Source organism: Mustelus asterias, chromosome 17, assembly GCF_964213995.1.
Source record: "Mustelus asterias chromosome 17, sMusAst1.hap1.1, whole genome shotgun sequence".
In the NCBI taxonomy this organism is placed as follows: Eukaryota; Metazoa; Chordata; class Chondrichthyes; order Carcharhiniformes; family Triakidae; genus Mustelus; species Mustelus asterias.
Window position 1 is genome coordinate 47,564,202 of NC_135817.1, and position 17,562 is coordinate 47,581,763.

A 17,562-nucleotide genomic window follows, 5' to 3' on the forward strand; every position below is an offset into this window, starting at 1 on the left:
TAAATCCTTTCATAGCTCCTGAAATCAGGAATAGCATGTACAAAATTTCATTACCAGATTTCCCAACAGGATACCCAACTGTACATAAAAAAAGAATCAAATTTCTGCTTTTCCATATCCTATCCCCTGCCAATTCTCAATTCATTCATATACTCACTGACCTACCTTTGCTCCAGATCTCCCAATGGGCTTCCATTTAAAATTCTCATTCTTGTGTTCAAACTCTTTTCATGCCCCTCTATCATTGCAACAAGCCCTAGAAACCTTCCATTATTCTGACTATGGTCTCATGTGCCATTTTCAGTTTGCTGCCATTTTTGGCCTTGCCTTCTGCCACCTAAACCCTAGACAAACATTGCTTCCTAACCTCACACCCATCCCATTCACCTCTCCTTAAAAGACACTATTTAAAACCTACATATTTAAGCAAGCTTTCCATATTCCCACCTAATGTTTCCTTGATGTCCATTTTTAATTGCTCCTCTATTAATTTCAGATATTTTTCTATGTTAACTCGAATTCATATATTGGCTTCATTTGATGAGTGGCAAAGTGGAGCAGGTGCAGAATGAGATGCCAACATATTTAGTGCTGTTGCCATTTTTCTTCAAAACGCTGAATACAACGTTGCTTAGATATGTTTATCCAAGTCAGATTCATCTCATCATATGGTTAATTATCAGGTTATCATTTATGGATCAATTGCAACCAAGGGGGACAAAAGCAGTTGTCAGAGAAAAATGTAAGAGACCGTTGCGAACCAAGATGGTATATAATTGTTGTAATAGCAAAAGTTTTTTCAGCCATGAAAGCCTTATTTGATCTTTAGCACAGATTCAAAATGATTTCCAGGTTTTGCAGTGCTGTTAGATGGTTATTTCACATCTGTCTTTTGGCCTGTGGATGATGCCCATGTTCCAGGTGTGGGATGCCCTTTATTCCACCATCCTGCCGCTACTCAAACAGAAGACGCTTGAAGACATTCTGAGTGATGCTCGGGAAAGGGAAGGAGCTATTAGAAATTTTCAACTTGGGTTTCTGGAAAAGAAGACTGGGTCTTCCAAACTTGATGGACTTCTTTTGAAGAAGTCACTAGATTAGTGAATGAGCATAAGCTGGTTGACATAGTTATGATAAAAATTGCCACACAGGATAGATGGAATTGATTCCAATTAAAAAGAAACAGCCTCAGAGGGACAAATATTTTAATACATCACACCAGAGCATCAAAAGAATGAATTGCTATTCAAATAATCCCACGCCCAATGAGCTCAGGCCCAGGGCACCCAATGGAGATGAGGTTTTTTTTAGAAAAGTGAAAACACTTAGAAGAAAGGAGAAAATGAGGAGGGGCCAAGAAAGTAGATCTTCCAAAGACATGGCATCTTTCATTTGTTGATATGGACCTAGGACATAACTAGCCTGTGTTGTAGTATGTTTCCTACATTTAAAAAGAACTGTTATCTACATGCACACGTGAGTAATATGGCACAGTGATATCCCTTTATCAAACAATGTCTTTATTACCAGACATTTCCTTTTTTGGCTTTTGTTTTAAGGAAAAATTGTTTTAGTCACTGTAAAATATAAACCTAAATATACAGCAGTTTTACTTACAAAGTTAAACAGATGTTCTAAAATATTATACAACTATCAGAAACATTTAGTTCCCCAACATCCACGGTATATAACTCCACTCTTGACAAAACAGCTTTTATTGTACAATCCTCTAAAATTTTAAATTTCATAATTTTTTTGTACAAAGTACAGAAAAAATATTTTAAATTCATTTTAAATAAAAGCAAAAATGTAAAACATGTTACATATATGTATGTATAAAGGACTGGGTGATGTCTGAGTGTGGTTATCTAAAAGTGAATCCGAGTCAGAGCCCTTCTGACCCAAGGATACAGTTTTCATTATCTTACAAGTGTACCTGACCACGACAGGTAACTTTGTAAACAATAAAGTGAAGTGCCTCAACGCAACCAAGCCTCTTAAACAGATCACGTGACAGGGGCCACAGGATCTGAAAGTGGACACCATCTTAAAAATCAGTGCTTCTTTAAAAAAAACAAAATAAAATAACAATCAAATGAATGTGTTTACATATGCAGTGTGCCAGGAAAAAAGTTCCTAATTTGGGCTACCTGCCAAAAAGCAGAAAATTACATTTACAGAAAGATAAGAAACAGACAGCATACAAAAAAAATTATAAACAGGGAGATTTCTGTTTGAAAAATTCACAAGTTCATCCAAAATGGAATCCTGGCTTTCAAATATACAAGAACATAGACAACGCTGTCATTTAGTATTCAGAATAGTGTTTTTTTTTTCCAAACACAACGATCCATGAAATAACACATCGTTTACATCATTTACACAGTTTTGTTTTTCTTGAATGTAGGCCATAATTAAGGATCAGCAGCCAATATGTGACCTAGTCCTTTAGCAGTTAATTGTACGTTTCAATCTCATTGTCAGCGTATAGGTACGTGACAGATGATCCCAACAGTTCTTGAAGTTCGCTTGTGAATTCCACTAGCTCCAGTGTTCCTTTATTGTCAATGTCATGAGTTTTAAAATTCTCTGGGTAGGTAAAAAGTTGGCTCACAGAAGCCTGTCTGTAGAACTCTGCCTCTGAAATGGTGGGATTTTCAATGTGAGGGAATGAGGAGCGAAAGACGCGGGCTGACACCTTCAGTTGCCGTAGTACATCATTTAATAGCAGCCAGTTCCGGCGACTGTCATGGAGAAGGAAAAAAAACATTGCAAGTTTTATATGAGTTTTACGGTCTCTGAATTGTAAGAATGGTCTTGCAGCATTGAAGTTCGTCTATTAACTCAACATCACTTATAAAATTGAGCTTAATATTTTCTGTCCATTTGATAAGTTGACATCTGGAACCAAAATATCTTCATTTAAAATAACAGTTTTTAAAGTGCTATTCTCAAGCTTTTAATGAATCTAACTTGTTCCAAACAAAACTTGCATGTTTCAACTAATACATGATCAATATCATGCACTTATGTCATAATGTTTGAAACATACATTTCTAATGACGCATTACACTTTACAGTTTCTGTAATTAATTATATATTTTTTAAGCACATTACCCATGGTGAAACAGAGAACAAACTGTTCCCTAAGGAGGGCATTATCACCAAAGTGTGGTGTGAAAAATGCAATGAAGAAAATGTTACAGAAACAAGTGAAAAATATATATTGAAACCAATGGGATAAAACAAGTGAATCTGTGTGTATGCATTAAGGAGTAGAATGCGATTTATATATATTTCTAAAAGCATTGAATACAACCCTTGTATTTTATATATTGCACCACAGCAGATGGCACAATTCAAATTCAATAAAAATCTGGAATTAAAAGTCGAACGATGATTGTGAAACCATTGTCGATTGTCATAAAAACACATTTGGTCCACTATTGTCAGTATGGGAAGGAAATTTGCCATCCTTACCTGATCTGGCGTACATGTGACTTCAGGTCCACAGCAATGTGGTTGACTCATAAATGCCCTCTGAAATGGAGGGCACTTAGGTTTGGGCAATAAATGCTGGCCCAGCCAGCAACGTCCACATCCAGCACAAAAAAAAATTTATGGGGATGCGCATGTTGCTGACAAGGCCAGTATTTACTGTCCGTTCATAGATGGTCTTAAAAAGGTAATTTGCCTTTTTGAATTGCTTCAGTCCATGTGGTGTAGGCACACCCACAGTGCTGTTAGGGAGGGAGTTCAAGGATTTTAACCCAACAATAGTGAAGGAGAGGTAATAGTTAGGATAGATTGTGATTGGAGTGAAACTTGTAGGTGGTGATGTTTCCCATATGTCCATTCCCCTTGTTCTTCTAGGTGGTGGGGGGTCATGTGTTTGGAAGGTGCTGTCAAAGGAGCCTTGCTGAGTTGCGGCAGTGCATCTTATAGATGGTACAAACTACTGCCACTGCACATCGATGGTGGAGGGAGTGAGTGTTTAAGGTGGTATCTGAACCATTTACTTAAGTTTCAACTTTGAACCAGCTCATATTTTTACATTAAGCTCCGTGTAGGAGTGAGTTTAGCATGTCTGTCAGAGAACATCGATGGGATTCCAAGTCAACAGAAGGGAGGGAAAGCTAGTTGGATTTTTCTCAGCGTGTCTTTCAATGTCACATATTGGCTGTCCATATATACTGACAGGTTCTGATAAACTATCTTGATTATTTGGCTATCCAGAATACATACCCCTGAGAGAGTGAGACCTGAATGTTGTAACAAGGTAAAAGAGGGGTTTCTGAAAACTCAAATTCCAAAACATCATCGTACTCCTCTTCCTCATCACTCAGGCCTGGTGGATTAGCCAAGACATCAAAGCCAGACTCTTCTACTGGTTCTGAAACCACAAAAGACACTAAAGATTATTTGCAGAAGAGAATAAACCATTCATTTGTGCCTGTCAAGTTATAATGCATAAACTTACATTTTTCAACAGCATCAGTACAGAATATATTTTAACCATATAGCAGACCATTTAAAAAAGGGTTTCTGTCATATATAGACAAGGCTTTAATGTTTACAGTATTAATTAACTAATAAAACAAATAATCCAAATAACAATAACTTTTGTGGCATTCACAACTCACATTCAAGCAAGTCATATTGTTAAAATCCCACCAGCAAGGGACAAGGTGCACTTATCAGGCATCTGGGGCCTGCCTCCCATTTCAAATTCAAAAAGCTAGTTAACATTCAAACCAACTTGTAATGAATGAGAGGAGTTGAATCAGCTCTCAACTGGCCATTGGCAGTTCCACCCAGAAAACAGCTGTTAAGCTATTCCGTCTTTAGGCTGATGGACATCCTCTGCCCAAAACAGCAACATTGCTGTCTCAACTCACATGACTGCTTTCAAGTGTTTCTGCAAACCTCAACTCAAAGATTTATGCACAACAAATCAGTAATCATTTAAATTTGAAATCTTTTGTATAGCTGTGAAAATTTCAAGTCAAAATGCAAGATTCCCATGTTTAGTGTTTTATTTCCCTGATTGAAGTCCTCTCAATAGTTATCAGCACGACACACAATTCAGATAAACTGTGATGTGGGTCCACACACACCTTTGAGCCAAATTACTTATTCAAGTTCCCTCCAGAAATGGGGCCCAATGTATCGTATTTTTATAGCCATATTAATCCACATTGCTACTTTGCGATATGCATCTATACCCACACATACCTTGGCTTACCCCATTTAGACACTTATTCCAACGATAATGTGATCTCTGCATTATCCAAGGATAAGTGGCCTCTGCTTTTTCCCTGTCAAGATGTGTCACCTCACACTTATCAAAATTCAAGTTCATCTGCAAATTATACACCCATTCTGCAAATATATTAATGGACTAGATTTTGTGATCAATGGTGATGTATGATCACTCGCTGCTGACTTTGAAGAAAGCCTCACTGAAAGATCTACTGATCTCTGTGGTGAGAATTTTATCTCTCTCTCGATGTACAACTGATTGCCACATAGTTTAATGGGAATTCCCAGTGTAGATCTGCAATGATGCCATCAAGCTGTACAAGCATTAAAGAAGTCTCGCAGAACAGCTAACCAGGAAATGAAAAACACTAACAATAGAAACACTTAATGGTTTTACAGAGTGCAAAAGGCTTTACAGACTGCAAAATAAAAATGGAAACCTATACATGGGAGTAAGGTAGAAACTGAAACATAATTAACTAATTTTAAAGTAAATATTATTAGTTAAAAAGTCTAGTAATTATAGTGGAGTAATTTAGCAACATTCCAGAAATATAATTTTTTTTTTAGGGTCAGCAGTAATTATTACTCAGATCGCTGTTAAAAAAGCTGTTTACACTCCATTGTTCATAACAGCAACACGAGAGCAAAAGAACAGGAGGTGTGTTCCAGATTCATTGATTCCACTGTTTGTTGGCTCTGTGGGGGTTGTCCACTGTGCAGTCTGTTGCACAGCAGTGAATGATTGACCACAACGTCATGATTTTTGTTTTAATCTGTGCTTGCGTTAAATCTGAAACAATGGTTAGATTCAAAGGGATAGGACTGGCAAATGTTGATGGTTTGCCGTCAAAAATCCAACAAATTCCCAGGCAGCATCATCTTATATTTTGCTGCAGTCCTCAACTTCATTAACTGTAATCCCAAAATTGTACACAAATTTTGAAATTGTACTTCTGGTTCCAGAGTCCAAACTGTTTACAAAAATGGTGAACGACAAGGGTTTCAGCATCAGTCCCTGTAGAACACCACTTCACACTTTTTGTCAGGCTGAGTACAAGTTGATGTTTTGGAGTGATTATTTGGGACAGTCTTTGTAATACATCCTTCCACCTCTAACTTTCCTCCTTTCAAATTGTATGTAAAATTTGCCCTTTTGCTGTAGAGCAGAATTCCTTTCCTGACTTGCAAGGAGTTGCATTTGGTACATGAAATTTACTTTTTCCCCCTTTCCTGATCAGTTTTCCCTTCCTTCTCAGGTAGTGCAGCAGATAGCAGAAAATGTGTTCTTCAGACAAATGAAACTAGGATTCAAACTTCGGTTTGTTGAGTTGGAATTGCAGCATTCAACTAGTAGACTAAATATACCCTTTATAATTCAATAAATTAGAGACATTCTACTTTTAGGGAACACTCTTCTTCAAACAAACAGTCACAAAAACAGATGCAAATTAAAATAAGACCCATTAAATAGACTACATATCGGCAAATTTGTTATTGTGGAATGAAATTGGTTTAATTCAATTCATCATAGCTTTATTAGTACAGAGCTTTTTACTTTATTTTAAGAATGCTGTTTTTTTTTTGCTGCAATTACAGTGTTCCCTTTCCCCGTATAGGAGTTTGCATAAGGGTATCACTCACCACACACAGAGCTGCCATAGAAATCCCAGCACAAACCAGGGTCATCACTGCTTCGACCTTGCAAGTCAGCAAAATACTCTGGAGGAGGAATAAAAACACACAAATTGGTCAAAACACTGACGGCAGATCACCTGCTCAGTGTAGTTGTGTCATACAGTATATAAAACGTTAACAAAACATGGCACTGAAATGTGCCGTATCCCAACTGTGCAGTTTGAGATTGCAAAAGGCTGATCCAGCAATGATGCAAGGCCAAAGTTTATCATCGAATCCCTACAGTGCCGAAGGAGACCATTCTTCGGAGTGTGGGAGGAAACTGGAGCACCCGGAAGAAACCCACGCAGACACAGGGAGAATGTGCAAACTCCACACAGTCAAGTCACCCGAGGCCGGAATTGAACCCGGGTCCGTGGTGCTGTGGGGCAGCAGTGCTAACCACTGTGCCACCTTACTGTTGTGAATAGCCAGTTGTAAAAATAAATTTATCGGTGTATTGGACCTGATATTAAAATGTTCATTTTGTCACAGATTTCTCTGCCCCACCCCTCACCCCCAAAACTCCCCAACCTAGCCCCAGCCCAGAATGGCTTTTTAAAAAAACTTGGTTATTCACATCGCCCAGATATTTACATGGCTTCAGTGAGTGGATTAGGGAGGGTCTGCTGCATAATGCGCAATTCCTCGTGCATTATATGCGGCTAGATGGATCAGATGAACTTTTCCTGTCTGTCATTTTTGTACGTTCACATGTAAGATATAATTACATAGAAAGTAGTGCGCCATTTTTTGTGACATTTCTGAGGCAGCTTGTTTCTTTGCTTACACTCAGCTCTCAGCAGCCTATGTCACAAATTACTTTTAGCAGAGCTGCTGGGAGGAGAAGGGGTGGCAGGAACTGAGAATCATCAGGTTTTAGTACCTAGCCCGAAAGTGAGTTTCTAAAGAGATAATGCATGTATTTTTAAGAATGCCTGAGGATATGTCCATTAAAGTATGCCTTGAGGTAAAATAACTGCATTTAGAATCCCTACTAATTCTGCATTTATTTCAAGCTAAAATAAAACAGGGTCTGTGCAATAATTGAAGTTCAGACATTTCAAAATCAACATTTCAGTTTTGTTGAATAGGACCACTCTCAGAAATAATTTTGATTCAATTCATCATTTAAATGAGACTGATTGGAATCTGAGCAGACTTTCATTGATTAATTCCAAATGAGAGTTTAGACTTTACATACACAAACACACACACACCTGTGCATGGGTTTGTGTGTATAATATATTTAACTGCTTCAGGGCACAAGAACAATACTGAGGCAACTTTGTAAATGTTTCAGACATCTACTGAGCCTGCTCATTCCTTTTGAGATATACAGTTTTCTCTGTATTTACAATGGTTTGACAAGGAAGATGAAATTTATGGAAAGGATACCAGACAGATGCATTTGCATCTTTGACAGCTTGTTAGGTCCTATCTTAATGCTGCCACCTTTCTCTATGGAGTCAGGTTATTGTACCAGGACAGTTTGGTGACTCCTGCATGTGAAGAATATGAGTCCTTAAGGAGAACGTCACAAATCTGTGCACATCCCTACAGCAGATATGCAAAGCAACCATAGGACAGGGATTGCTGTGTAGATGCCTGTTACAGTAACAGCTTCCTGAACTGGTACACCATTGGGTTCTTTCTAATAACAATTGGGTATATCCTGGCAGGATTTGGGAAGTTAATGAGGTTAACAGCTGAATTCGAGATGAAAACAAAATAACAGGCAAGTAACAAGGTTAGCAGGTGTCTAGAGAAATTGAGGTGAATTGCCATAAGAGGAAAATTGTTTACTGGATCAGTGGGGATATAACTTTTAAAGGCAAGGAATTTGAGAAATGTAGACAGCAGAAACAATAGGTGGAATATCAAAGAGACTGAACAGTATAACTGCTATCATCCTCATTGGAGAAAACGGCTAGTTTTCTATCCAACAGCCAGACAGGCCACCTCCATCTAATCTTCAGAGAGGCCAGTTCCATCTGTGCTCAGAGCCACAGAGGCCTGTTCCATCTCACACTTAGAACCGGGAAAATACATTTTCCCAGACTTGGTCCTCTAAGTGTTATTCTGTGGTAACTTATATTTGGATTTGACTTATAGAGTTACTAAATCGGATGTTGTTTTGGAAAAAAAGAGGTGCCTCGGTGAGTTCAGGGAATGTGGGTACAGTTTGGGAACCAGAGATAATTTCAGATAAAATGGTGCATTTAGTTATTAATATATTTACGTGTCAGTGTAAAATCAGTCTTTCTTGTCTTGTGTTTTTCTTTTATTTTAATAAATATTCTTTATTGATTGTTTACAAAATGACTGGACTGGTTCCTCACTGAGTTGTATTGTTTTTCACATTATTCCAAACAAATATACATCACTAAAACCAGTGCTTCAAGTTATCCTTTGGGGTTTTGTGACATACTTGCAGGTAACATCAGTGCGGTTCTTAACTATCTTCAAAATCTCCTAACCGGCAGTGTACAGTTGCATCATGCATGTTATAGAAGCCCATTTTACCCACAATTATCCATAAATCAATTCCTCCACTTGGGGGAAAAAACCCTACCGGAGAAAGATATATATTTTCACAGTCAGTTTCAATTTCCAAAATTTCATGGCTCTATTGATGGCACAAATGCATTAATGCATAGCACCATTTCCAATGTCCTTCCCTCCCACTCCATCAATATGCAGTTGGTCTGTTCACCATATGGACAGAATCATGTACATTAATACTTCTTATTCTGGCCACTTGAACAACCTGCCATTTTATAAATCCTTCCATGAGCATTCATCTTCCCAGTACATCACATTCAATGCATCAGCAGATCTGTACTTCAATGCCAAATAGGTGACCTCGTATTAACTCTGGTGCAGTGCTCCCAATGTCATTGTGCTGCAACTGCATTATCACCAGACTGACCTCTATTAACTGATTCAACAGTGATTAATAATGACTAAGTAGTAACTAAGTTAACTCATAGGTGATAATTTATGTAGCACTTCCAGGACAACACGTTAATTAATTTTAAAATCATAGAGTCATAGAATCTCAACAGTGCAGAAGGAGGCCATTGAGCCCATCGAGTCTGCACCAACTCTCTGACAGAGCATTTTACCCCACCCCTTGCCCAATCCCCATAACCCATGCATTTACCTTGCTAATCCCCCTAACCTACACATCTTGGGACACTAAGGGGAAATTTAGCATGGCCAATCCACCTAACCTACACATCATTTGACTGTGGGAGGAAACCAGAGTCACCCAAGGCTCGAACTCCCAGGTCCATGGTGCTGTAATGCAGCAGTGCGAACTAAAGTGCCACTTTGCTTCACCGTGCTGCCCAGTATATTCTGTTTAGACAAACGTGGCAAATAGTTAGAGCACAGCAAGCTCCCACAATCAGTAATTAGATAAATGACCAGTTAATCTATCTTGCAAGTGCTGGTTGTGGGATTTTTAACCTGTTTTTTTTTCCAAGTAAATAGTGAATAGGATATTTTTTCAGCAACCTGAATCCCCAGGTGAAATCCCAGTTTAACATTTGAAAGGCATCTCTAACAATGCAGCAATCCCTCAGTACTGCACGTGAATCATCCTGAAATGTGTGTTCCAATCCTGGAGTGGCTCTTGAACAGCTAATCTATCAAGTCAAACTGACAATTACAGATTTTTGTTTTTACACATTGTGGATACTTATATTCTATAACATTAATGCTTTAACGCTAAAACATTAACTCAAAATAAAGGGGGGAATTTTTTATTCAAATAAACTGTCACCATGCATTACAGTCAGCCATCTTGGGTTTCATTCAAAATTGAATTTAGTTATTGTTGTCAAAATGAGCTAGCTAATCAAAAATGTAACCGTATTTGTGATAATTTGCTAATTCAAATGACTTTCATACTTTTCACCATTGTGCTACGAAATATATATCAAAAGCAATTTCAGAGTTTAGCTGAAAAGTGCCCCACAATGAAATTAATTGAAATGCCCAGATTGAAAGGGGTTAACAATTCGAGTTTGAACGTACCTGTGAGAAACATTTCCATCACTTCACTGTGTGCCATCTTTAGAATAGTACGACCAGAGTATGTGGCCAGGGTTGGATCAGCGCTGTATGAAAGCAAGAGCCGAACCACTTCCAAGTGATCATTTTCTACTGCATCATGAATAGGCCTACAATAAAAACAAACCTTAATCTGATAGTAAAGTACAAGTGCAATTCCTACGTATATAGAGAATTGTAGGATTATAGGCAGTGAATTTTGGAACACCATTCAACCAGAAGGACATTACAGCAGAAACCAATCTCATTAGTAACTTTGCACTTTTTCAGTAAGGATCAATGAATAGCAGATTGCCATGAGACCCTGGGTGATGAATTTTATTCCCCAGGAGGTTCAAGTGCAGACTAGATTGGCTTCTGTTTAGATGCTGATGGTTGAATAGAGTGCCAACATTCCATTGTGTATATACATCCACAGTGATAGACTCAGCAGTACTCAGTACCTAGCAGGGAGCTGCACTCAACGGGAGCACAAATTGGAGAAACAGGGTTGCAGCTCAATGCAGTTGCTCAGCCAGAGCATGGAAGCACTGAATACATAGACTTGCCTAATTCGTATGACTCATTGAAATACTGAGCAGGGCATTTGCTGAGGTACTTGATGTTGAACCTCGCTGCTTTCAACATTCATTTCCTTGATCTCCATAGAAAGGTTATGGTGCAGGAAAAGGCCATTCAGCCTATTGCACCTGTGCTGGCCAAAAAAGAGAAAACAAAATAAACTGGCCGCTCATTTTAATCCCACTTCCCAGTACCTGGCCTATAGCCTTGCAGGTTACAGTCCTTCAGGTACCTTTTAGTTGAGTTGAGCATTTCAGCCTTAATCACCAATTCAGGCAGTGAATTCGGGGTGTCCACCACCTTCTGGGTGAAAAGGTTTTTTCTCATGTCCCTCTAATCCTTCTACTAATCACCTTAAATCTCAACACACTGACTTGGTAAGTAAAACAAAAAGCACCAAAAGGAGATTTGGGAAGGCAAAATACAAATGGCAGAAAAAAAGCTAAAGCGCCAAATTTCCTTAATCAAATTAAGGAATTTGCTTAAACGGTATAGATTAATTCCAGTTTTATCAAATTCTCTGGAATACTGGAAACCATGGACATCAGTTGCTTAGATAGTTAACGAAGAGTCAAAATTAAAATTTGAATCTAGCAGTTCAGTGCTCTATCTTGAGTACCCATCACACAGCTTAGTTTCATGGACTGACTGAGCACAAAGGAATCTCATCCAATTTAATGAGGTGACCCCAGTAAGCCAAGGAAATAAATACCTTGTTCCATCCTGAGCACTGCAGTTGACATCAGCTCCATGTTCTAGAAGGTGGCATACAATGCTGAGCCATCCTCTGGCACAGGCTTCATGCAAAGCACAATAACCTGCATTATCACGATGATTTACATCGCAAACCTTGTTCTCTAAACAGTAGAGTACTACTTCCTAAGAAAGAAAAAAAGATTAATGGATTAATTTGCATCACATGAAACAGGTGCCAGATTAGTTGATACAAGTGACACGAAAACCCTATTTCTTCACTTTATTTCAATTGCAAATGTATTTACAAAATTGCCCCCAATCTCACACTGCGACAGAGGCTGTTTTAATGGAATAATATTTCAACATCAAAACAAAAGCCATATAAAGCATCATGCACAAATAAATTCTAAGCGGTTTGTGAAAACAGAAATAATATTTTGGTTAGCAAATAACGAGGCTGCTTCTCGCAATATAGTAATGTCAATTTTCAAATGTTTAATCGTACAATTGAAGAGGTTGTTGGCATACAAGTTTAACACCAACAACCTCGACACAGTCTTTTCTAATAAACCAAGCAAGGCATTTGCATCCTGAGCCAGGAAACTCCATTATAGACATGTTTCTGGTATCATTGTCTCTCCTAATTTCACAACAATACATACCAGTTTGGAGCAGTCAGCTAGACAACCTAAAAACAAAGTCTGACGAACAGGCTACACTGAAGGAGTCCTGGTTCAGGTTGGACACCTGGCCCCATCTACCTTGCTGCTGCTGGAAGCCTGTACCATTGCCTTCAAGACCTATTCAGCCCTGGGTTCCCATTTCATTGTGTGAGTTTAACACTTCCAGAAAAGTGAATTATCCAGCATCTGGTTTCAACCCACCAACCTCGGTAAAAAAATACCTCATTGGACTTTGGTCTGGACTTTGGAACCCATGTGCAACAATATGTCTTTGCATGATTCAGAGGTACGATAAATTGTTCTTTTCTCTATCCTTTCTTTAATATTTTAATACAAGCGGGATGTTCTGCATTTTGAGTGTTTGTAAATAGACTAACCCTTTGAGTTCATCCCATCTCCAGTTTGCGGTGAGGCTACTAATAGAAAATTGGATTGCACCAAACCAAGGGATTGGGAAATGTGGCACCATTTATAAACAGGGAAACAAATAAAAATACCTTCCTGTTTATGGGTGGGTAGTGAGATGAAAAATTAGTGCTGTTTAAATTAGCTGTCCTCCTGTCAGTAACAGAAATTGGGAGCTCAAATCTGGGATCATTCATTTGTGTCTGACCAGAGTCCAACTTTAAGACATGAGCCAAATTTGATACAAGAATCAACTGAAAGCCCAAAACCTGATGGCAGGAACAAATTTTAAAACACAGGAACTTTTCACAGCAAATTCCTTTTCTCTAACACTAAGAAAATGTCACCAGTTGTGGGTCAAACAAGAAGACCTGAATGGTGAAACATTAGTGCCCCTTTGCACAGAGCAACTGAAAGCTATAGCTAGGAAGGTACCGTTAAAATGGTGTAGCAAAGTGAAGAGACGTGAACTGATCCAATTGAAACATATCCGACAGAACAGGCAGAACTCTCGCTGCAGAAACTTGCCCCTTGGAGAGCATGGTACTATGTTGGAGCTGGACAAACTCCCAGAGAGTTTTCAGAGTTTTTCCTTTCAGGGTAAGGAATAGACAGGGTAGATGCAGGCAAGGCCTTTCCATCGGTTTGTGATTCTAGAAACATGGGGCACAATTTCAACATAAGGGAAAGCCACTTGTGTCCGAGATGAAGAGAAATTTCTTTACACAGAGAGTTGTGAATCTTTGGAATTCTCTATCACAGAGGGCCATGGAAGCTCAGTCATTGAGTATGTTTAAGGTAGATTAATAGATTTCTGATTCGCAATAACTTAGAGAGTTATGGGGATAGTGTGTGTAAAAAGCACTGAAGTGTCTAGTCAGCCATGATCATATAGAATGCTTATTGCTGTTCCTATTCCTGTGTATCCCCCTATCCATCCCAAAATGTGAGCAAGTCCACTGTACTGCTCTGGGGCACAGGGGCCACTCAATACCTAATGTTGGAGGTAAATGTAAGCCTACCCCCACCACCCCCCAAAAAGAAAACCTGTCCTCCCTGAAGATTAAAGCACTGATCAGTGGAGTGGGAGGAGGATCAGTGTTTGCACCCCTCCATAAAGTCCACCTTGAGTGTAAACTTGTTTCAGGTCTTGTGACAGTAGGAATCGTCACTGAACTTCCAGTAGCAGGAATCAATTTCCTTGGAAATGATTTGGCTGACAGCAAAGTGCTAGCCAGTGAAAGAAAAGAGGCCAACACCAGCCAGTGGAAATCAATAGGAATTCACAAGGCTGGGGAATAGTCAGAGGTCTAAAGGGGTGAAATAAACCCCTTAATCATCGAATGAGAGCTGCTTGAATGTAACGTGGCCAAAGCCATGCCGGTAAAGTTAAAAACGGCCCAGGAAGGGCCAACATAATTTTAATTCTGGGATATTCTGTGTGTCGAATTTATCGGGAACCAGAGAAGTCCCAGAGCAGGGAAAGAGACAACGAGGGAAGTGCCCCACATAGTCAAAGAGCCGGAAGGAAGGCAAGTTATGTTGCCTTGCAAGTTACTACTATGAAAAGATAGATTTTTGTTAGATGAGGGTCTAAAGAAATATAAACCAAAGATGGATAAATGGAGTCGAAGTACAGATCAACCATGAACTTTTTGGAAGGCTGAATGGTCTACTCTGTCTTTATGCTCAGAGATCATTTTTTGACTCAAACCATCAATGACATGCTACTCTTGAAAGGTTAATAGAGATTTGAAAATGTCTGTTCACTAGCAGAATATTTTAATCATTACAGCTCTCAGTCTTCCTCTTTCAGTTTCTCCCATTTTACTTGGGATTGCCACAATGCTGGTCGATCACTCTCTTTCATTTCTTCCCGTCATTCTTCTTCCAATCCCACTGTGTTCAAATCTCTCGCCACAGCATTATTCCACCTAGTCTAGACCTTCTTTGTCTCCTTCTTCCTGGCAGTTCCATTTCCATCACTTGCTCATCATGTTTCCTCTCTCTCTCTCTCTCTCTCTCTCTCTCTCTCCCCCCCCCCCCCCCCCCCCCGCAACAGGTGACCACACCATTTCAATTGTTTGTTAGCTACTTTCTTCAATGATCCCACAATCTTCGAGATATGCTGGTTCCTGATCTTGTTACTCACACATCCATCTCAACATCTGCATTTCATTAGTATCCAGTCGCTGTTCCTCTCTAGACATTGCCCAAGTTGCTGTACTATATAAGGCTGGTCTCACTGCTGTCTTGTACATTCTTCATTTCAGTTTCAGCGATACCTTTTTATTAGTAACATTTCACTGCACTTTTTCCATATACCAAACTAACAGATTTCATTAATGTACTTGATGTACTCTGACTTTCGTGTTGAACTTATAACCATTGTGACAAACATTCAATGTAATATAGAATTAAAAAGCTGTGATAACTCTCCATGAGGTCCATTGGGAATCACTAATTGATTTCTCTGTGGGGCTCATTGAGTACGAGTTCCCCTCATAACAGGCAGTGGCCTGCCCAGATGGAACTCATTCACTGAGTCTTTTAGAAGTCAGATCCAGGACTGGACCTGCTGAACTGTAGTCCCAGGCAGGGATTAGTGTGTGTACACCACGGTAGTGGCTTTACTTTGCATTCTGTAAATAAACTACATTCCTTTCCAGCCGGGCTTCCTGAGTTATTACAATAGCCTGACTGTACCATGTCCAATGATACAATCCTACATCGGTCACCCAAGTGTAGCAACACTGCACGATGTAGTATTATAGAAAAGGTCAACAACTTGTGGCATGGTAGCACAGTGGTTAGCACTGCTGCCTCACAGCGCCTGGGGCCCGGGTTCAATTCCTGGCTTGGGTAACTGTCTGTGTGGAGTTTACACATTCTCCCCGTGTCTGCGTGGGTTTCCTCCGGGTGCTCCGGTTTCTTCCCACAGTGCAAAGATGTGCGGGTTAGGTGGATAGGCCATGCTAAATTGCCCCTTAGTGTCAGGGGGACCAGCTAAGGTAAATACATCGGGTTATGGGGATAGGGCCTGGGTGGGATTGTGGTCGGTGCAGACTCGATGGGCTGAATGACTTCCTTCTGCACTATAGGGATTCTATGATAATTTGGATGCATATCAGGATATCCCAATGTACACTGAAGCAACCGTGTGACCCTCACCCCTTAGGCCAGTAGTCACAACTTTTAGATATATTTTACCTATGTGCAAATTGGTTAGAGAAGTTTGGAACATTTAGGACTGGATATTCAAGCTGGGTGTGAACCTGATGCCTGAATCATTTCCTGGTCCCAACCCTGTGATGTTATCCTTAAATAGAAATCCTAACTGGGTCAGAGGTGAGTTCAGCACCGAACGATGGCGCTGAGCACCATTAGCAGATGAGAACTGACTCTTTCATACAATCCTCAAAAGTAGACAGCAGCCATGACTGAGCTTCCCACTACCTTGCAAAACAGAGGATGCAGGAGATCAGACGGCTAGCAGCCTCATAGCATAGACAAGTGGCAAAGTGGCTAACGTAAAGATTGTAGACATGTTCTAATAGAATAACGCTTTTTGTCAGAATATTTTCATTGGTATAAACATGATTTGATGGCTCCCCACATTGAACCCAAAAGCTATGCATGAGCGTGCACAAGACAGTTCAATTTTGCCAATCTGTGATTTCAAAATCACCTTCTGGCCCTCCTTAGCCCATTAACAAGCTCTTCAAGGAGCTTTATAGGCAATTAATTGGAGGCAAGTGGGTTCCTGGCAACCCCCACTGTCCTTGTTTGAAAATAGCAGCATGCCTTGGAGGCATCAGGACACTGAAGTGCCATTTGGGAGTGTAACTTTCAAAGCATGCCCGCACCCTGTCTCACCCAAGTCCCTAATGTCTAGAGTAAACAGAATCTCTCTGGTGAATATGACATAGTAACACTTAATACATTTCATTAACTGATGAACGGGTAAGAAAAATATGGCTCGTCATCTGGTTAATTTACTAATGTTTTGATAGATTGAGCCAGTCAGTAAATATTCATGAAGTACACAATTACGACATCATATTTGCAATGCCCTGCTGCTGGCGAAGAATCTTACTGGATGCAGGACAGGTCAGAATTCTGGAACAGTGCTCACGTTAAAGCTCCACACTGAAAATTTATCCCATGTGATGTGATCAGTACTATGATTAAAGCTGCA

At 39.6% G+C, this 17,562-nt stretch overlaps 1 protein-coding gene across 5 annotated transcripts in view; it reads right to left on the reverse strand.

Annotated features, from left to right (window-relative positions):
- Positions 1-1,503: 1,503 nt before the first annotated feature.
- bcor (BCL6 corepressor) overlaps positions 1,504-17,562 on the reverse strand; it is a 232,448-nt gene continuing 216,389 nt past the window's right edge. For all 5 annotated transcript variants that reach the window (XM_078232580.1, XM_078232579.1, XM_078232578.1 and 2 more), the window contains 5 exons: positions 12,293-12,459; positions 10,984-11,129; positions 6,907-6,984; positions 4,246-4,393; positions 1,504-2,744 (listed from right to left, as the gene is read on the reverse strand). In XM_078232580.1, coding sequence (XP_078088706.1) covers positions 2,456-2,744; positions 4,246-4,393; positions 6,907-6,984; positions 10,984-11,129; positions 12,293-12,459 — 828 coding nt within the window. In that variant the 3' untranslated portion in view covers positions 1,504-2,455. The remainder of the gene's footprint in view (positions 2,745-4,245; positions 4,394-6,906; positions 6,985-10,983; positions 11,130-12,292; positions 12,460-17,562) is intronic.